At 40.5% G+C, this 22,529-nt stretch overlaps 1 protein-coding gene across 5 annotated transcripts in view; it reads right to left on the bottom strand.

Moving 5' to 3' along the window:
- LOC102946981 (SPHK1 interactor, AKAP domain containing) overlaps positions 1–22,529 on the bottom strand; it is a 100,686-nt gene that overhangs the window by 4,885 nt on the left and 73,272 nt on the right. For 2 of the 5 annotated variants that reach the window (XM_043522294.1, XM_037908229.2), the window contains exons 5-11: positions 21,324–21,458; positions 16,991–17,246; positions 12,888–16,695; positions 7,037–7,216; positions 4,018–4,104; positions 1,935–1,987; positions 1,656–1,855 (exon numbers count right to left, since the gene is read on the bottom strand). In XM_043522294.1, the coding sequence (XP_043378229.1) occupies positions 1,656–1,855; positions 1,935–1,987; positions 4,018–4,104; positions 7,037–7,216; positions 12,888–16,695; positions 16,991–17,246; positions 21,324–21,458 (4,719 nt within the window). The remainder of the gene's footprint in view (positions 1–1,655; positions 1,856–1,934; positions 1,988–4,017; positions 4,105–7,036; positions 7,217–12,887; positions 16,696–16,990; positions 17,247–21,323; positions 21,459–22,529) is intronic. The other 3 variants (XM_027817364.3, XM_043522296.1, XM_043522295.1) reach the window with 3 other exon arrangements.

Raw genomic sequence — 22,529 nt, 5'->3', positions numbered from 1 at the left:
TAATAAGCATGTGATTTCCAAGAGCAGCTTTGTAGGCAGGATGTACTTCATTATTCTCTAGTGCATTTTAGCAATTGAATTAACTGTTTGCAAAAGCACATGAGTAAAGCTGACAGCTGCTTCTTAAATAAGATGCAATTTGGACAGTTGCTGCTGAATGCATTTTAAATTATGTTGATGATTCCCAAATGCATGTACTCAAGAAATACTAAACTACAGCTCTGCTACATAAAATGATCTTCCCATAGATATTATTTTAAAATGCCAAAATATTGACTGTAATATTTTTTCTTTCATTGATTTATTTAAATACCCTGACATTTCTGTAAACCTGATGGCTGGATACAACCTTTAAAGCTGACTCTGGGAAACGGACAGTTTTGACAGTCAAAAACTGTCTGAAATGGTATCCTGTGGTTATCATTAAGGGGGAGTAAGCAAGCCCTTGGAATATGAAATATCCTCCATGTAGCTGAGGGTCCACAGTGCTGGAGGCCATTTTGAGCTTGCATGCTTTGATATTTTGGAAAAACACCGTAATGAAACTTGAAAGGGTTTAAAATCTGTTCACTTCACCATCTAAAGATAGTTATGCCTTCACAAATGTGGCTGGCAAAAGTGATGTTTAATTAGTAGCTAAAGCCCCAGTCCTGCAGGACTATCAGTTTTAACTGGGGTAGGTACTCTTGTGGAAAGCTGATTGTTGCAATTAAACACTCATATTCAGAGGAGAGGCTGTTATGGATTTTATAAAACTGTCTGAAAAGACTTGAAAAAAACCTAATCATTGTGCAGAATAAACAGTAAATCGAAGTTCTAGTCACTAAAGTATATTTTCTTGTATATTTGAAATCTGGGGGTCCAGGTCTTCACTGTGCTGCAGCTTCACTAGCACTATAAAGTCAATGGATCTGCCCACAGGGGAAGTTCTCTGAGTGTGGGTGGCTGTGGAAAAGGAGGTAGGCTCAGCACACAGCTGTGCTCCAACTCTTCCCATCTGCAGGAATTGCTCCTTGGGTCTTTGGGCAACTAGTCACGAGCTCAGTCATGTCTGAGGTAGGTCTCATGTGCTGGGGCTGAAGCAGGGTGGCCCTGGAACAGGGGAGGTTCAAAGTTGGCGTAGAGCCACTATCAGGGGACCAATGCCAAGTGGAGCACTGGTAAACAAGACCCTCTTTCAGTTTTTGGAAGTGAAATGCACCTCAACGTATGGGATCCATGCAGAGTCTTATGCACTACTCTATGTCCCATGTCAAATTCTGCTCCTATTGCCACTGACATCAGTGGGAACAGGATTTTCCCCAACTGGCTTAAGTGGGACCTAAGTGGAGACTAAGACAGTGCATGGCGCTTGTTAAACTCCATGTAACCACTTGGCACTGTCCAAGAACATCCTCATTAAGGATCTTTTTTTGTTAACTCTGTCCTGATCTATGCAGCTGTCACTTTCATGCAATAGAATGGCTGACCTGAATAGGTGAAATCTGCTTCACTGGTGTATACTGTACTCTATTTGAGGAGGTCTCATTTTAAGTGATTATTCTTTTGAGCTATATACCTCAGCTGTGAAGAATTTTTGTTGTCATTACAAATTTTGGATTTACAGTTCAGAGGTTTAAGTACATTGATGTTACACCCTACACTGTAAATACTACCTTTTCAATTCTGTTTTCCTGAGTTTTCTGAAAATAGATGGTTGGTATTCCAAGTTCAGAAGCAGCTATCCATTGAAGAGTGGTTCGTAGCTCTGCATCCGGGCACTCTGGCTCCAGGTCAAAGTTTATCACCAGTAGGTCTTTTTGACAATTGGCTGTTTCCTCTGATAGTCCAGAAGTGCTTTCTGAAAGAGCAGTCGCTATGCAATTATGTGTATTAACCTTAGAAGCCCTACATCAACTCAAATTTCCATGTCACAACTGATACATTCAACTTACCCTCTACGTTCTCTGGCTGTTCTTCAAGGAAAGCCTTTTCTTCTGCTAATTCACTTAGAAACAAACAACAACAAAGCCTGTCAGTAATATTAGGGACAGTATAAAGCATTGTTTCATTAGAGTTGAGGTGACAAATTTGTTTTATCATGTAAAATTTTAATCTATAATGTTGCAAAAAAGATAAACAGTATGGGGAGAGATGTGAATCAGGGTACGTGCTTCACAATGTTATCACCCCAGTATGACATACTGCTTGCAGAGTGCCTTGTACCTTACACTTCATGAAAATCAACGTATCATTACTGTTTCCCATTGTATAATCAGGATAAGAAACTACAAGTCTTGTGACATGGCCACATACTACAATGTTCCACCCATGCTGCATCTTTTTAAATCTCGCCTTTTTTTTATGCCTGTCATAGCTGTATGTAACTATAATGAACAAGTATCTTCAGAAACTGTCATTTTTTTAGCATATCAGCTCTGTTTTGATAATTGGGTTATTTCAATAACTTCCAAAAATGTCAAGAGGTCCTCATTTCATATGTACCACTGTGCTTTCCTGATAGACAGCAGGGGGGAAACGCCAGATGCAGTGTGTCAGAACCTCCGCGTCCTCCCTTTTGGAAGAGTAGGTCCCCACCTATCTACATATTGCAGAAGGCTGTACATCTGGTAATAAAGTTACAGCCACGTGATATTTGCAGAGGTATAGCATCCACTGTTTCGATTTACATAAGATCCCATCCTGTACTTAATCAAGGGAAATTGTGCATGTGTAGCATTTGGCTGGAAGAACTTCTATTATCCCCCTCAAAAAGACTGCAGAATCCCAGTCTTAAATGGAAAGTTACATGGAAGCAAGATCATATACTTTTTTTTTTTGGTAGCTGCTGCTATATATGGGGGAAAGTTTAAAATGGCAGCATTCACTGCATGGTTTATCATGAATGTGAGGCAGTTCTTGGCATATGTACACCATTCATGAATCTACAATTAAAAATCTTCTTAGATCTTCTATTTCAGTATCAAACTGTTCTCTGTCTGATCCTTGCTTTCTGTAGTTACAGATTGCCTTCCTTTTCTTGCCTTTCCTGACCTCAGTCTTCATAGTATCTCAAGTTTCTTGGCCGGCATCTGGTAAATTCATCAGTAGCTGGCTAGTGATTGAGAACACTTACATATGTAGTGCCTGTAGAACTAAGTGAAAGCTGTCAGCTTGAAGTGTCTGTGAGCAGCAGCCAGCACTCTATGGTGCTGGCAGCAAGGTGTAAATGTTTTATTATGGCTATCATCCTCAGTCCACAGTTGAAACAGAGTATTTGCGATTCTACAGAAAGGTGATTGGCCTATGTGTATATCAAAAAGGTCAGAACCTTTGGCGAGCAGGAGAAGCTAGATCCTCAGTGATCTAAAAATGGGTTGTGATCCATTAGTGGATTGTGAGGAGTTTCTGGGGCTCACAGTGACTTTGCAAAGCGCCTATCTTCTCTGCATGATGTACAGTATACTCATTTCTACAATTATACCACTGCATTCTACCATTTATCAGTAGGTTATACCATGTTTCAGGGTACCAGAATCTTTAGGCAGGTACTTGCACATCTCTTTATAACTTTATTGCTCTTCAGCAAGCTTGGTAGAATCATGCCCAGAGACAGTGGATAAGGAGTGTCTTGGGCCAAATTATACATCTTGTAAAGAACGTTATGATTTCTCTTTCCTTGACTCTGCTATACTGATTTTAATTGCTAGTAGGAGAAGCCTTTGAGAAAGTTATTCTTTGAGGAGTGTTCACATAGTGAGAAGTGGATAACTTAGTTAATTCTATCTTTAAACAGAGTACATGGTGGAAATATATCCTTCAAGGTGTCCACCAGGAACAGCCTAACCATAAGCTAGTACTGTCACTCTGCATAAGGATACCTGCATGTGCATTCATCTAAGCCTAATGACAGCCTAAACAGCATCTTAGAAGCACTGATAAGCAGGCGTTTAGCATGTTTGGGATGATATAAATGATTTTCAGCTGAAATTGGAATAGCACTTCTAAATATTAGACTTCATTTTAGTGGCTACTTACTTAATCATAGGAGAAGAGGGCATGTTTTCCTGATAAATTTCCAGATCCATAATGCCAAGACTGCTAGTGGTACTGCTGTTGCCATTGCTGACAAAGCAAAAGTTTAAATATTAGTGCCAATCTGCACTACTACAGATCCATACATTTTCTAGTTAATGTGCAAAGAAAAGTGAATGCGATGTCCCTCTGGTATACAGAGTTACTGCTCTAAACCCAGGTTACACAAAACCAGGGCATATTACTCCAATCCTGCTCAATAAATGATTCCCAGGAAGAAGGATACTGACATGTTAAAAATAATTCTAGATGAGTCATGCATCCAGTGATGCTCTGAACTGTAAAAAAAAAAAAAATAACGGACCCAATCTTGTTCATGGCTTACACAGTACTATGTGAATTTTAGTATAACATCTAACCTTTGACAGAAAAACAAGCTGCATGAGTTTTTATACAGCATGACTATCAAGTAGTTAGAGATGTCCTGGGTACACCTGCAGAGATTCAAATACCTCTGAACATGGTGGGGTAAGGCAAGGTATCTGTCTGTCTGCCTCACTACTTACTTTCTGGGTAATGCCATACCCATAACACAGGCAGCTCTTTTGGTGCAGTAAATCATACTAGCTGAACACTGCAGGGAATCTGATGGAACTTACAGATATAATGGCAACCTGTCTTGTCTTGCTGGCCAGTATGAAATATAGACTGAGATTTCAATCAGGCCCAGTGTTTTCAGTATCAATAATCAATAATATTTGGAAGCATTCTCTTTAGTTACATTGCAAGAATGAATCTTTTCATCCCAGGATGTTTGATAAGATAATGCCTGTTCACTGTATGACACCATGATAAATTAGATTATCAGTCTGTCCACATACCTATACAACCAAGATGCTGTGTATTTACTGACCCCAGTGCATATTAACACCAACAATGGAGAATTTTTTATCCTATGTAGTAGGGGTGAAATTGAACCAGTCTGTTTCAATTAAAACTCCTATAGTATTTTTCTCACACCAAAGTAGTGACTATACAGTACCTCTTGCCATCAACTTTTATGAAGTTAGAGTGTTAATGATTGGTGCACTATAGTTTACTGCATTGGGCCAAAAGAAATCTGATGAGGTTCAACAAGGACAAGTGCAGAGTCCTGCACTTAGGACGGAAGAATCCAATGCACCGCTACAGACTAGGGACCGAATGGCTCGGCAGCAGTTCTGCAGAAAAGGACCTAGGGGTTACAGTGAACGAGAAGCTGGATATGAGTCAACAGTGTGCCCTTGTTGCCAAGAAGGCCAATGGCATTTTGGGATGTATAAGTAGGGGCATTGCCAGCAGATCGAGGGACGTGATCGTTCCCCTTTATTTGACACTGGTGAGGCCTCATCTGGAGTATTGTGTCCAGTTTTGGGCCCCACACTACAAGAAGGATGTGGAAAAATTGGAAAGAGTCCAGCAGAGGGCAACAAAAATGATTAGGGGACTGGAACACATGAGTTATGAGGAGAGGCTGAGGGAACTGGGGATGTTTAGTCTACGGAAGAGAAGAATGAGGGGGGATTTGATAGCTGCTTTCAACTACCTGAAAGGGGGTTCCAAAGAGGATGGCTCTAGACTGTTCTCAGTGGTAGCAGATGACAGAACAAGGAGTAATGGTCTCAAGTTGCAGTGGGGGAGATTTAGGTTGGATATTAGGAAAAACTTTTTCACTAGGAGGGTGGTGAAACACTGGAATGCGTTACCTAGGGAGGTGGTGGAATCTCCTTCCTTAGACGTTTTTAAGGTCAGGCTTGACAAAGCCCTGGCTGGGATGATTTAATTGGGGATCGGTCCTGCTTTGAGCGGGGGTTGGACTAGATGACCTCCTGAGGTCCCTTCCAACGCTGATATTCTATGATTCCTCAGTGGGGAGAGCCATGAGGCACAGTATATTAGCTTTCTCACATTTAAGAATTTGTTAAAGGCTGGGTCCTATACATAATGAGATGCACATTCACTCAAACTCATATACGTAGCCCAGCTCAACATTCTTTCAACTAACCCAGCAGTGCTATATGACATTCATAGACTCTGCTTTTCCCCGGCCCAATATAGTACTTTTCCTTTTGTCTTCACAATGCGGAGGAGAGTGGTGTGGTTAACAGGCAAAAATGTTAGTTTTATCTAAGAGTTCACGAGAAAAGCTTTTAGTAAACAGTAAATCTTTAAAGGGCTGAGGTCAGTCAGACTAACATCATTGTATATAAGCTCTAAGGACCAGATGACTTCTTTGACAAGTCCGGCCTTGAGAGGGATGCAGAATGTGGGGCACTGTAGTGGCAATCCCAAGAAAAAAATATGCCAGGTCTGCCACAATTGTACCTGCTAACTCAGAAAACGGCACACTATAACAGAAACTCTGTCATCCTTTAAGAATTTGTTCCCACTGTACTGGTCAGCTGTGTGGGTATAGAGGCGGCCAGGAACTCTAATGCCACCAGTGGTGCTGGTCTAGTCCAGACCCTCTACTCCCTGTAGCTACATCAAAGCTGTCCCTATCTAGGGACTCTAGGGAAAGGAGAAACTTCCTGTGCCTCCATACAGGCCCAGACACAAAAGGGCTCTAATTTTTTACTCTGTGTTCATCCCAATCAACAGAGAGCTCTGTACAACATCCTAAAATGTAAATTACCCACGAAAATGCCCAAATAACCATGTTCGCAAGCAGCACTAGATAAAACAATTCATGGTTTACAGTAATTAGTTTGTCAGGTGGTGCTTTCATTGTAGGGGCATGATGCAGTTGCTTGGGTTGGGTAGTTCTTTTCTGTGTAGGATGCCAGCTACTAATGTATACAAAGACCTGGCTAAGAACCAGAACATGCATTGCAAAACGAAAGACACGTTTTGTAGCTAGTTCTGTTTCTGTACATTCTGATTACACCTTGCGTGTCTCTCATGTTCCTGACAAACAATCATCAAACCTTTAGCTTGGTGATTAGTCCCTATTGTACATCAGACACAAACAGAATGCAGATACCTCATGGATCTCTCACTGAGTTGCAAGTAGCTACTTGTATCATCAGGATTGTCCTCATCGTTAACTAGCTGGGACCAGCTGCCTGTGCTTTCATCGCTGCTGTTGAGAGGATTCGGAAAGTCTTCAGCTGTTTTTGTTTCCACCATGATTTCAGCATCTGGTTTGCTTCTAGTATCAACACTGCAAGAAAAGGCATTATTGATATGGTAAGTGAAAAAATGTAGGAGTTTAAACTAGAGTCTCTGACCTTCACGCAGTGGAGAGTTTGATTTCCAAAGAGCCAAATAGCAGCAGGACACTTTAGTCAGCTTCAAGTTTTGTATTACAATTTCTGGCTGTGCTATAGTGGGAATACTTGTGGGGACTGATTCATTTCCCATTCACTGTAAATCTAGGGCAAATCCACTGAAGTCAACAATGGCCATACTGAGTCAGACCAAAGGTACATCTAACCCAGTATCCTGTCTTCTGACAGTGGCCAATGCCAGGTGCCCAGAGGGAACCAACAGAACAGGTAATCATCAAGTGATCCATCGCTTCTTGCTCATTCCCAGCTTCTGGCAAACAGAGGTTAGGGACACCATCCTGGCTAATAGCCATTGATGGACCTATCCTCCTCCATGAATTTATCACTGTAATGTTCAGCAGTAAAAATGGTGCAGGATCAGAATCTAGACCATTTCATGTTACACAAAATCCAGTTAAATATCTGGTCTAAGATTCTCTTTAAAATGGCTTTTATTATATAAAAACAAAAAAAATGAGGCTTTCCATTATTTTGGGAATGCCACATCACATAAATGTTAAAACTGCCAAATTATGGGCCTGTATCATGACTTAATTGCAACTGGATGTTTAAACCCACACATGTAAAAATATGACCTTTGGCTGGGTAGAGATTGGGAAAGAGGTTTCAGATAAAATCCACTCCAGGCATCACCTGAGGAAAGGGACTCATCTCTTTGTATGCCCTTAGAATACAATAATTCTTAGCAATTATATGGGACGGCACTTTATGTTTGTACAGTGGTCTGAAAATATAAACAAATTAATCCTGTTATCAATAAGTATTTTAAGGATGCTTATTCTCTTTGCACCACCAGTTGCATAACAGAGGTGTTAAATTTCTTAAAGTGCAACAGTAAAAAATAAATTGTGTTAGACATCAAAAAGTATTAAAAGCAAGATACATATCTGAGTCAAATAAAAATCCCTGAAAAGAAGTGTAGTGCACGCATGATAAAAAAAAAACACTATTAACATATTTAGAAGTGAAACATACCGAATTTATGCTCAAATGTGGGTCCCATTTCATCTTAAATGTCTCTGGAGGACCTCTAATTGGAAAAGGCATATGTTCGTATGTGATACACGCATTCTTTCCCTAGTCCATTCTGCCACTGAAAATACAGGTGCTTTGTGCAAAGCCATCTCATACGCATTCTAGCTACTGACTGTGCTACTCCCCAAAGTTCTCTTTCATGTTTAATGAAAAAGTGTCTGAATTATTTACAATGCAAACATCCTGCTTAAAAAACTCAAAATGCAGCCAGCAAATTTTCAATAGCCAAATTTTGGTCAACAGCTATTTCAAAATGACATGCAAAAATCTAACATTCAACCTTTAAGGCAACATTAAATCTATTCCTAGGAAATGAAAAGAGGAAATAAAATAAACAATATCACCTTTCATCATGAAGGATTACAAAGTGCTTCCCTAACTATTTATTCACGCTACCATTGAAATCCAGCTATCTTTTGGTTGGACAGATGGGGTGACGGCACAACAGAAAGTAAGAGGACATTTTTCCCAAGGATGCTGTGTCAGATCCTTATTCTCAAAGTGCAGCTGTACTCTGAAACATGTCTTTGAAATGCTGCACCTTACAGAGCTGCTCCATGTGTATATCCAGTCATATATCTCCATACTTTAAACATGCTTTTACTCCTTGTATTCCTGCTAGCTCTGCAGAGCCAACAGAATGTGGGAAGGGTGAGCTGGGTAGTATTCTGGTTTATGCATCAATAGATTAATTATAAGGCAAAGATTTGGCCCTCACTTGCATAAGCATAATGCCACTGAAGACTATGTGGTTGCACAAGCCACTGTGAATATGTCCACACTGCATCTGGGATCAAGCCTCTCAGTCTGGGTCCACAGACCTGTGCTAGCAGGGCTCCTGCTAGTGCACTAAAAATAGCTGCATAGACATAGCAGCTCGGTTGGAGTTTGGGCTCTTAAAATTGGCTGAGGGGGGTGGACTTGAGAGCCCGAGCTCCAGCATCTGCAAAATTACAGTAGAACCTCAGAGTTAGGAACACCTCGGGAATGGAGATGGTTCATAACTCTGAACAAAACGTTATGGTGGTTCTTTCAAAAGTTTACAACTGAACAATGACTTAATACAGCTTTGAAACTTTACTGTGCAGAAGAAAAATGTTGCTTTTAACCCTCTTAATTTAAATGAAACAAGCAGAGAAAGTTTCTTTACCTTGTCAAATCGTTTTTTAAACTTTCCCTTTTTTTAAAAAATAGTTTACATTTAACACAGCACTGTATAGTATTTACTTTTTTTATTGGTCTCAGCTGCTGCTGATTGTGTATGTCCAGTTCCAAGTGAGGTGTGTGGTTGAGGGGTCAGTTCATAACTCTGAGGTTCTACTGTAGTTATTTTTAGCGCTCTAGTGCGAGCCCCACTATGGCGAGTCTGTAGGCCTAGGCCAGGAGGCTTGCTCCCAGAGGCAGTGTAGACATACCCTGGAGGACTAATTAGGCATGAAGGACTTTTTTTTTTTTTTGGTGATTGTACATGAGATGGAATGAACGCAGCTTGACTCTCTGAACCTAAATTGAGCTTGGAGCACTGGTGATTAGAAAAAAATGTTTTTACTTAAAACTCTGCACACTTGATGTGGAGTTCCTAAGGAACAATAATGTGGACCCCCACAATGACATTTTTAGGGACTCACTTTTCTGAGCAGAACTGAACTTTAAGAGAATTGCCCTGGGCACTGTGGTATCTACTCTACATGGAGACTGTGTTTTATAAGGACCATAAAAGAGACCTCAAATGAATGCATGATAAGAAAGAGCTAATGAAACGGCTACAAGAACTGAATTACAATTAACCCAAGGTGAAACAGTAGCTTTCTGGGTTTATAAAGTGTTTCATTTTCTTTTAGAGCTATTAACCAATTAGATACTGCAAGTGCAATTTCCCAGCCTGACCAGTCTTTCCATGTGGTCCTGATCCTCACACACAGAAAGTCCATTAGAATCACTAGGAGTTTTCTGTGTGGATCAGCATTGGGACCAATGTATTCCCTACATAGGAGCTCCCTACCACCCCCAGCTTCTCATATGTTACATTTCTCTTCCAACTATTTTCTCTCTCCATTGCTGTATTAACTAACCAAAAATGAAACAAGATATTGTTAAAGAGTTATATCAAGTGCTAAATGTTAGCGAAACAATGACATTCTTTTAGCTGCTTTTAAACAAAACAGAAGTAGACTTGAAAGAGGAATACTTCAGTAATATAACCTCAGCTTTTCTATCATTTCCTTTTGCAGAGGGTCATTCAAGGTCTGTATTGTACAGCTTGCATTTCTTGGCAACGAGAACATGCTATTCAGTGTTCTGGTGGGGTATCTGGGCTGAAATGTGTGTATCAAGCGGTTACTGAACCACACTGTTTCATCAGTACCACAACAGTCCATTTCACATGGCCACATCAAGAATTGTTCACCAAAGGCACAGATGAACCAGGGCATATTTGTCTGACTACAGCAGATAAGTCAACTCATCATTCAATTCACCTATCTACATGTAAACTTTCTGCACACAAACAGAATTCACCCCCATGCATATGTAAAGTGTGCAGATGCATACAGCTTTGCTCTGTTATCTTCCTTTCCCCAGCTCCAGTGGTATCTTCTCCCCACCCACTCTACATACCAAGAAAGAAAAATATGGGGCTCACCTGCCTGTGTGGTGAGCTCGGCATGCCCGACCCCTGCATCTCTATGCTTTGGAAGCTTACTGATCTCCTCTGCCCACAGTGACAAGGAGTGAAATCCTGGCCTCACTGAAGTCAATGGGAATTTTTTCATCGACTTCAATGGATCCAGGATTTCAGTCAAGGTCTCTTATTCCTTTCTCCATTAACAAGTCCTGTTACAAACACAGATGAGCTACATAAGTCACAAAATTCCCACATCTGTCTTCATGGAGAACCTTACAAAACTCAGGTTTGGTCCTGAGGAAAGAGCAAACAGTATCTTTAACCACAACAGAAGCAGGCATACATTTGCTGAGTGGATTGTCCACCAAGATATTCATAATAGTTCAGTGTCTAGTGCTTTAAATCTCTATACTGTACAGAAGGAGCAGTTCAGATAGAGTTGGTCAAAACATAGGATTACCCATTGCAGAAAACTGGGTGTTAAAACTCTATAACAATAAATATGTAACTACATTCAACCAGACCCTGAATTTATTCCCTCTGAAGTTAATCTCCAAAACTATAGGCTTCTGGGTATTCTGAGTTTCCTGAAATCCAGAGCCAATTCAGTGGATGAAAATCCCCTCTATTCAGCAACTCTTGAGCACCCAATTCATCCTTCAGTTGTTATGTCAAGTTACATCAAGACAGCCTTGCAAAATTCTACTGACTCATAGGAGTGACTAACTCTTATCTTTTGTTTCTGGACAGGCAAGAAAATAATTAGGTCTTCCACTGTAAGACTTTATTTAGGGCCAAGTTTGCAAAAACCAGGTTTCAAGTTGTGCTTTTGCAAACTATGCAGTGGTAACTGAGTGAGTGCAACCCACATTTGCACACTGTCTCCACTCCTGCCACAGAATCACTTGTTTGTGTAGGCAGTTACTGGTAAAAGTATACAGCTTCTTTATTGCCAGTGGAAATTAGGATCAACACACACTAAAATTAGGTTCTCTACCTTTGGATTGTGCTACAAGATAGCAGGACTTGTATTTTTCCTAAACCAAGACAGAAGCAGATTTAGCATTCTTCAATAGAGGAAAAACCATGCTTTGAACCAAAGAAGCCAAGCTTTTCATTTCACTACAGAAGAGCTGCAGCTCAATGAGGCCTGTTTCCTGCTCAAGGTTTGTCAAGATACCCATCCCTACAGATGTAATCACAGAGCTGACTATCTAGTTTAAGAGGTCTAATTCTTCTTTCCAGGCACACAAGTAACTAGTTATGTGAATGAACAGAACAGACAGTTCAAGGCCAAATTCTGCTGTCTTTGTTTTTACAAAAGCAGCATTAGTTTAAGCCTAGGTGTTAGCCAGCTGTGCATGCCCACATGGTTACCTGTGAAGATGATTTTTGCCAAGGCAGGATTAATCGGTACAGGAGAGAAGGCAGAGTGGCATCAGGTGAACCAATAAGGTCCACACTAAAACACACATTCGTAGATCTGGCCTTGTCTGTGACTCAAAACACAGAGGACATGGACAATGTCAACTCTATGGGTCTGGAGGGCAGTGCAAACCAGGCTGAAATAGTTTAAGCCTTTTACTCCCTCCCACCTTCGGTTTTCAGGCGTAAACCATTTCACAGTCAGAGTTCAGCTCTATGTGTCCTGTGGTGTTAGAAGCGCACCTCAGTAATATAATTACTGTCCTTGTACACACAGGTCTTTTTTGGCAATTAATAGTATTTCAATTTGTTTCCCTCATTAGGTGGCTGTAATAGGAAATTAACTCCAATATATTTGAAAAAGCTAAGTTCCTCCCACCAGACCCCTCCCGGAAACCACTGTATACTGTTAAAGTTTAAAAACAAAGCAGTGTCTTGACTTGTCTTTTTCTGTCACTTACCTGGTATTTATCACCGAGCTTGGAACCATGTGCTTCCCAGAATATGCTGCTGGAGGTTTTTCTTTATTCAGATGCTCCTTTGTTTCCCCAGCGGGGATGATACTAGAAGTTAAGGGCTCTAAGTCTTTATTCAGCTCTTCTCTTTGATCAGTTTCTATCTGAATCAAAGGCACTTCCCTCAGGAAAGCAGAAGAGCCTACATGGCTTCCCTGGAGGGATCCATGGGTTGTGAGTTGTTCTTTTTTCCCATCTAAATTTATTCTGTCCCTTGTGGGTTTAGACTGACTTTGGGTCACACTTGGGAGAGATCTGCCTTCTGCTACGTGTTCCCGGTTTGTATAGTCAAAGGAATCTTGATGGATGACAATTAACGTTTTCCCACTTTCAACAATATTTGCAGCCAGTCTGTTTGCATATTGTTCTACATGCAGTGGGGAATCACTGGGGAATTGATCAGCATCTGTAACCTCTGCCTCATCCCCTATAATCTTGTTCTTACGCATTAGAGATTCAATTGAGCTTGCCCATGTCTCATGAATCAGCATGTCTGTCACCTGGTCAGTCCTACATCTTTGGTATAGGCATGAGTCTGACTTGCAAAGACCTGAAGAAGACACAGTGCTGACCTGCTGTACACTTAAGGAATCCTGGTGGCTGTTGTGAGCAAAGCCATCTAAAGATTTTGCTTTGACTGGTGCATTCACTGTTAGCCTGGAACCTGATGATCTGCTGTCAGGCATAGAGGATTGTCTAAAACAAAACGGTGATCGTGGAGAAGGTGGTAACAAGCTTCCACTCCACTCCTTTGAACTCCTGATGGAAGAAGCGTCATCTTTATTTTCCTTTTCTATTTCCCTTAGCATATACCTATAAAACTCTTCTGTGATGCTTTCTGTGCTAGACTGTTTGGATGGGCAGCTTGGTCTCACGTTGAGGTGGCCGCTTTTCCTGGATACCTGTTGCAAGGCAGAAGTTAGAATGCTGCTTGCATTTTTTCCTGCATAGTAGTCCAGTAATAAATCAAACCCTCTCCCTTCATTTTCCATCTGGTTCACCATAAATCTTGAAAATTCATCTGTAATACTTTCACAACTAGACTGCTTAGAGACAGAACTAGTCTGGCTTCCCGGCTGACTTAAAATATTAATTGGGCCCAAAGTATTTATAGACCTTTTGGAATCTGAATCCTCTTCTGGTATGCTCTCACAGCTGGACCCCTTGGCACGGCCCCATCTTTCACAGTGCAATCTGTTTCTGGGATGGTTTGGACCCTGCCAGACATTATCAACCATGGATAGCTCGGTTAGGTTCATAATTTTAGCAGCCACTTCATTTGCAAAGATACTGACAGACTCTGGAGTATCTTCAAGGTTGATGGATTCATCCACTACTCTGTTCATCAGTCTTTCCTTTAGTTCTGGATGCTCATCTGTTTTCCTTTTGATCTCACTCAGTCTAGGTGGCCTGTGCTTCCTAACAACTGAGCCATTCGGCTGCGATTCCTTCTTCCTTTTAATAGTTCTGCATGATAAACTCTGGGTCACCAGATATTCATTTCCTCTTTTCCATGCACAGAACCAGGGTTGCTTACCATTTGAGTTTTCAAGACAAATGGCAGCTATTTCTGTTGCCATGGAGACCACGGTTTCTGCTAATTCTTCTGCAAAATCTGTTACACAGTATGTATCCCTTGGATGTTTTACCTGTAGCACAGGCTGAGAAGGAAGCAAGATGTGATTACCTAATAAAGACACACTAACTTGGACTTCATTATTTAGCACAGTATCACACTTATGTTTGCTCTGGTTTTCTGTGTTCACAATGACATCAGAAGATAACTGCTCTTGAAAACCATGTCTGCATTCATTGACTGTAAGTGTGTTTTCTCTGTCTGAAAAAGACCTGAGGTCAGTCTTGCTTTGATATGGGGATCTGTAGCAATCTCTTGTGGCTCTTTTCAGATATCTTTTCTTGGGGGATGTTTTGGCAACCAGTGAGTTATGCCCACTGACACCACACAGCAGGTCTGAATGCAGCGTGGCACTTTCCATGGTATTTGGCACACCTTCCTCCTTATCTTTCTTTGTATTTGTCAAATTTACAAGATCTTTGCCAGCATTAGCACTGTAAAAAGTACTAAGTGGTTCACTGGTGTGATCTGGGGCTTGCTGTGATGGTTGAGTAGCTGTTGTCTGTGTTGCGTGGCTTTCTGTTTCTGTTACCCTCCATCTGTCTTTGTCCTCAGAGAAGAGAAGTGAACACTCACCAACCTGTGCAATCTCTCTCATCTTCTTGCAAGTGAAATATATCACATTAAAAAGCAGTTCATTGGCAGTCTCCATAAACATGTCGTGTGTACTGAAGTCTGAGTTATTGCCTGAACCAGGATGTAGCTGTCTTTTCTTCCTAACTTCTTCCATAGAATGCCGCAGAATAACATTTGATACATTTTGTGCGAGTTCATCGCAAATTACTTCATCTAAGGGTGAAATCCGAGGCCTTGTTGCTGTTTCAATAATTCTTCCATTTATGGACTCAATAAAGTCCCCTACATTTCTGTATATATTGGGCTTTGTCAAAATCATGGATGCCTCTTTGAGCAATGCCTCTGCAATGCTCTTGTTCAACTTCTCCATGCTGCTTCCTATGGCTATACTACAATGAAGGGTAATAGCTGCAGAAGTCTCAGCTGCCGATAAGAGTCCACTTGAAGTTGCAGGGTATTTATCTTCCTTTGTTTCACCAAGACCACAGACTGCTACAGCACTTGCTACTTGAGTCATACCACACAAAGCAGATGGAAATGAATATTCTGTATCTGCACAGTTATCAAGTACTCGTGAAGATTTTATCTGTTCCTCTTCATTATCAACTGTTTTGGTTTTAGAGTCTGTGGCTTCTTGTTCTCTTTTGAGTCTTTCTGCAGCGTGGGGGCTTGAAATGGTTCCAATAACTGTGGCTGCACAAGCCAAAGCTACTTCCAGTGCACTCTGGGTGTGTCCTTTGGAATTCTCTTCCTGCAGGTAATCTGAAATTTCAGCAGAACTTTCTGATTCAGACCAATGGCACAGATTTGGGAAACCAGACCCAGGCCATTCTGATGTATTTTCACAGCTGTCTGGACTTTGAACTATGACAATTTTTGGAAGTTCATTCCATGATTGGGAGGTTATGTCTTCTGTTGTACAAGTTGCTGAACTTAAGGAGTTTCCTACAGAGATGCTAATAGCAGCCTCCCTGGTAAAAGTGGGTTGAGACTGGGACAATCTAATAAATGCATCTTGCAGAACAGACTCTGCTAAATTTGTAGCATATTGACCTGTCGTTGCTTGCTCATTTTGCAAAGGAAGATGAGGTTTCCTTTCACCTGTATGCTCCTCTGTGTCTAGCTTATTGTTTTGTTTTGCTATTGTGACACACTGAGAAGCTAGTTCTTCCTTAGCCATTCTGGTCAAAGATACACCTTCTGAAGTGCATACTGGATAGGAATTTTCAGTCTTATCTGTAAGGGATCTTTCCAGGCTATTAGTATTAGGGGATGACCTAACTCTTCCAGCTAAATCATTCTTCCACTGTAGTTGCTGGATGGACTTATCCACAGTTTGTAAGATACTGTCTTCAGCCACAATATTCAGTGCGTCTTCTGAATCAGCAGAGTTTTTAGCAGAAGCTAAGTTTTCTTTATTAAAGCAGTTGTCATCAAGGGCAAATGGCAGCGTGGTCTTCCTATAATGTAGGTGCTCAAGTCCCTTTCCTTTATGCTTTCTGATATCTAATGCAGGTTCTGTGACATGTACATTTTCATGACCTGTACAAATAAAAATGACACATTAGCCTTTAGATAACCAGCTGTCATTTTCTAAAAGGTGATTGTATTAAAGTAATGTGTTGTACTGTACAATTAGCATACAAATACCATGTTCCCTATCTCTTGAGCAAAGATTTAAAAAAAAAATGATTTTTATCTCTCCAATTATCCCTCTTCTATACTGCAATTAAATGTATGCATGAATTAATGTCAAGTGCAATTTATATGAGCATTACCCGAAGTATTTTGCAGTACTTAACAATAACAAACTTATGGTCAGTTACATTGCTTTTACCATTTTTATATTCATCAGCCTCATTCTCATCTTCAAGGTGCTCAGATGCTGTGAGAAAATCTTCTTCTATTGAGGACACTGAACAGTTTGTATCATCCTCAGGCTTTAAGATATTAGTTTCTATCTGCAGCTGTCTCTCCTGCACAAGCTCCAGTCCAATCAGAAACTTGTTTATTTCAAAGATGATGCAGCCTATGCTGTTTTTTCTGTTCCCCCTTGCACACTGAACCAAACATACATCTGCCAGCCAAGGACACTAGAGGGGAAAATAATATCAAACAGTTATTTAATTGAAAATGATTTTTTTCCCTTTTCCCCTTATAATTATACAGGAACAGTCTGTTGTAAAGAAGCAATAAAATTTGTGAATTAGATGTTTTCAACATACTGTGCAGTTACATTTATGCCAAATATGAGACTGTTTGACATGACATTTTCAGTTACAAAAGTGTTTTACGTAAATCAGGTGTAAGAAAGCACTCTGCTGTAGTCCGACTACTTTTTTTTTTTTTAAAGTTACCAAATCGCTTACCCTTAATTCAGTTTCTTGTCCTTTTAATGACCTATTGTTCTACTTGCCTTTGGCTCTGTCGAAGTTGGCAACCCTCTCCATTATTAACATATACGTGTTTCTGAACGTTATTAAGCTATTTAAGGAATGGTTTGCGTAGGTTCTACATTCTTCTTCAAGACCATTTCTACTGTGATGCGTATAACAAATCAGCCTTGTGGATGACTAGTTTGCAAGGCAGTTAGGGATGGGGCTATTTACCTATTATAATATTAAAATACAATATTTTAAAACTGTATATACTCTGTATTCCTTTCCTTTAGCTTTGTGCCTGTGCAAAGCACCATTATTAATTATTTATATTACACTAGCACCTAGGGACCCCAAATAAGATTTGTTAAGTGCTACATAGTAAGAGACAGTGAAGAGCTTTACCATGGAAGCCAAAGACAAGGGATGGGAGAAAGAAAGTACAGTGGGAAACTAAGGCCCAGATCCTCATAGATATTTAGATGCCTAATGGGAGCTAAGTGCCAAAATAACGTTGAGGCCTGGGTCTAACTAACTTGCTCCAGGTCATATACAGAGTTTGTGGCAGAGCTAAAATGTGAAGCCAGCTCTCAAGTCCCCATCCACACGCCTTAACGAAAAGACCCTCCGTCCTCTCTCTTGACTTCAGTTGGAGTGAATTATTCATGTGAGTGAAGGAGTCAGCCTGTGTAGCTCTGATTGCAGGAGTGGGACCTTAGACTGAAAGCTCTTCAGAGCTGTATCTGTGTCTTTCTATGGGTTTGTACAGAACATTACAGCCCTGTCCTGACTCGCCTTTGGGGGCCACTGTAAGATAAGTATCTAAGTGCAAAAGTCTTGGGATTAGTGTTATACTGTAACAGCACATTTAACTGGTCTGTTTTCCCCTTCGAGCTACACAATATGTTTGAGTGGAAAAACTGCATGAATAAATTTGTTAGCACCTGAGAGGGCACAAGATTGACAGGCTTTGAGATTACTTGTCGCTAAGAAGCTACCATTGAATTCTGATTTAGTACAAAGAGTACTATGAAAAAATGCAAAATAATAAAGTAATGTGAAACAGTGAATGAGAGTCAATTTGTATTACTTCAAAATATAAAAATATGAAGAAAAGACGTATGTATTAGTTCATTAGGACGCTGTCAGCTTTGATTGAAAATGTAAGTTTTAGATTGAAAATGTAATACGTTTTCCTGAAATTTACACAGCAAAAAAATCAATAAAACCAGGTGTATGTTTAGATATAAACATTCCTCTGCAAATGTCCCAGTACACAATTTGCAGTGTTACATTAGTGTTTAAGGTTTCAGAGTGGTAGCCATGTTAGTCTGTATCAGCAAAAAGAACGAGGAGTACTTGTGGCACCTTAGAGACTAACAAATTTATTTGGGCATAAGCTTTCATGGGCTAAAACACTTCAGCCTCCCTGGACACTCAATTACAGACCTAAAAGTCACAATTCTTCAACAAAAAAAACTTCAAAAATAGACTCCAACGAGAAACTGCAGAACTGGAATTAATTTGCAAACTGGACACCATTAAATTAGGCTTGAATAAAGACTGGGAGTGGATGGGTCATTACACAAAGTAAAACTATTTCCCCATGCTAATTTTTCTCCAACTGTTACTCACACCTTCTTGTCAACTGTTTGAAATGGGCCATCCTGATTATCACTACAAAAGTTTTTTTTCCTCCTGCTGAGACTAGCCCACCTTGATTGATTAGACTCATTAGAATTGGTATGGCACCCCCCTTTTTTTCATGTTCTGTGTGTGTGTGTGTGTGTGTGTATACATATATATCTTCCTACTGTATTTTCCACTGCATGCATCCGATGAAGTGGGTTTTAGCCCACAAAAGCTTATGCCCAAATAAATTTGTGGGTCTCTAAGGTGCCACAAGTACTCCTCGTTCTTTTTATTAGTGTTTAAGGGTCAGGAAATGAAACAGACTAGAACCAAAGTGAAAATGAGGTAGGTGTGTGTGTGTGAATTTGATGCATGTGAAAAGAATGACATCCCTGAAATTCTTTTTCTAGATAGAAAAATATGACAAGGACCGAATTAGCACAATGCTTCCTGATGCCAATGCTATTTCACCTCATCCTGACACGGAGAGAGCACCTCTCAGGTGAGAAGTTTAGGTCACCTTCCATTTCTGTTTCAGTCCTGACCTCCCAGCAAGGGAGCTGTGTTTTTTTGTGATATGAACACTTGTTTACTGGGATCCTGAAGAATGGATTGAGATCACCAAACTCACAGGCCATCAAACAGACATCAGATCTCCTGCGCCTTCCGGAGCAACTATGAAGTGGTGTGGCTGTTCATTGCTCCTTACTGGTGCAATGGAGCTCTTTGGTACTTAAAATGCACCATGCCATTATTTATGTTTTTTAAATGCAGCCATTAGGTATAAATAGCAAGTAAACTCAATAAACAACCAATTTTGTCTTTAAAAAGTAGCACATTAGTAGGACATAAAATGCAATGATCTTCGTAACAGAGATTACAGGGCACTCTCACAAAGATTTATGTGCACAAATTAATTTCACAGGGATGCACAGGCCCTGCTGCTCATTGCTAGTGAAGATAACCTGTTCTGATTTTAATCTTACTTAGACAGGCTTTACACCTGCTGTGTAGCTCTATGGATTTAAGGAAGTTGCTCCTGATTTACACATGGATAAATGAGATCAGAATCAGGCCCAATAAACGGAGCTATTTTCATCCTTTCCCCTTGGCACAGGTATGAATGTAAAGGCACAAAGTCTTATGAGAATAACATAGAGCCACAAAAAAATTGTCACTCTAATAAGTAGCTACACTTTTAAAATCTATGTTTAAAAATTGTTTGAATTTACCATTTAACATTTGCTTCCTATCTATATGTGGTGCTGGAAGTTGAGAATTCTTGGCATGCAACTCATTGCTGCCATTGGAGCATTCCAGAGCCATCAGAGTGAAGGGGTTGGATGCTAATCTTTACTTTTGTATCTTAGTTGGAGAAAGTAATCAATTAGTTTTACTGTTGCAGAATAAAGCAGGGACGAGCGTTGACGGGGTTAATAGCTCTCAGGCTCTTCCATTCTGCAATTAAATGTACCCCCAGGTAAATGAATTCCCGAGACAATTTAGCCCAAGGGATATTAAAGCACCATCATGAATTCCTTTCAAAGGTGCCTAATGAGGCCAGTATGGCCGGGGATGGAGACAGGGAGGATTGCTAGAGCAGGCTGGCCAGTGGGAAGGAGGAGCAAGACCTTACTTAAAAGGGAATCTGCAGCAGCTCTGCCCTAACGCCCCACCCTCCCCCTCGCCCCCATGAATCCAAAGCATTAAATCCTCTCCCCTGCCTGTCCATGCTGCCCTTCTGCCCCGACTGTCTCTGGAAGCAGGATCCTGAATGAGCTATGCCACCATTGGCTGCTTTCTCAGGATGCTGCACAGAAGTAGCTATTGGGGTCCTGAATGAGAGTTTGAGTGAATATGCTTACGGCAGTATTAACTCTCACCTAGATAGCCATAGGATCTGGACGGGAACAGGCTGATCCCTGGCTCCACCCCTTCCTATCTCAGCTCAGCCCCCAATTCCCCCCTGATTTGGGCTTTTAACTATGTAGCTGCATAAATGGTGTTTAAACAGCTAAGCTTGTTCTTTTTATGTGTACATACCTGTGTAGTTCTCAAGCCAGCACTTGGCTCTGTGCTTGCAGCTTCTTTTCTTTCAGATTGCATACACTATCCTTGATGGCTGCGATGTGTTCCTAAAGAAAAATGAATAGTGCCTACCTGAGAAACTTCAAAATCAGCCTGAAGGTTTCCTGAAGTTAATCCACTCAGCAGGACTATTTCGTTTTCTTTTGGTGGTTGTACATTCATAGAGCTGATAAGTTTTGGGAGATTTGGAGAGACACTCATCAATCTCTGCAATAAGAAAATTATGGCTGAGATAACACCACTCTGCTTCACCCCGGTCAGAGTTACCCTGTTGCATCCGTAAACATTTAAAGGACACTTGGTAGGCATTCCCTTTAAATGCATTTTAAAAATGAACTCAGTTCTCAGAACATACCGGAACTAGAATTGGCAGCACTGAAAATGCAGGTCCTCTATTTATGTACCAAACAATTACAGCAGTGGCAGTGCAAATGTCCCCACACTGCCTTAGAAATATGACAGCATTAGGGATCAGAGGTCAGTTCAGTCCCCATGCCCATAAAAAGTCTTGGCCTTTGTACTATGAATAGCTCCTGAGTGAACGGGACTACTGTGTACACAGTGTTAATATGTAAAATACAAAAGGATTAAATAATTATTGGTATGGGCTAAATCTTGTAGTTCCTACTCAGGCTTATGATTAACAAGAAATCAAAAGGAGTTTTACTGGAAAAAGATCTGCTGGATTTTGCCCTGTGAAATTAATTCCGTTTTAAATCTATATTTACAATGATGTATTCAATACACCATTTGAATTAAACATCCATTTGTTAGATTTAATATACTCTGTAGATACTTTGGTTTCATAACCTATCATTTGTGATGTGAAAACAGAGTAACTTCCTATATGGCATGTGTTTTCCATATATGCACAGTACATTTGAACAAAGATAAACTACTAATGATGATGATACGTTGCTCTGTTGTTATAATATTTGTATAGCAGTGGCGCCTGGGAGCCCCTGCCATGGATCACGACCCTGTTGTGCTAGGTGCTGTACAAATGCAGAACAAAATAAGACTCCCTGCCCCAAAGAGCTTACCCAAAGCTCTTAACGTGCTGTATGAACAATAAGTAATTAAACATCACAGTGTCTCTGAGACACGTAACCATTATTATCTCCACTTTATACATGACCAAGTACAGCACATCAGTGGCATAGCCATGAAAAGAATCCAGAACCTTGACACCCAGTCCTGTACTTTAACTACAATACAGTTCAAAGATACTTCATTTCCCCCCTTTATCTTCAAAATGATAAGGTTACAGTACTGACA

The sequence above is a fragment of the Chelonia mydas genome, chromosome 9 (genome assembly GCF_015237465.2).
Source record: "Chelonia mydas isolate rCheMyd1 chromosome 9, rCheMyd1.pri.v2, whole genome shotgun sequence".
NCBI classification, from domain to species: Eukaryota; Metazoa; Chordata; order Testudines; family Cheloniidae; genus Chelonia; species Chelonia mydas.
This window is presented reverse-complemented; position numbering and strand designations above follow the sequence as displayed.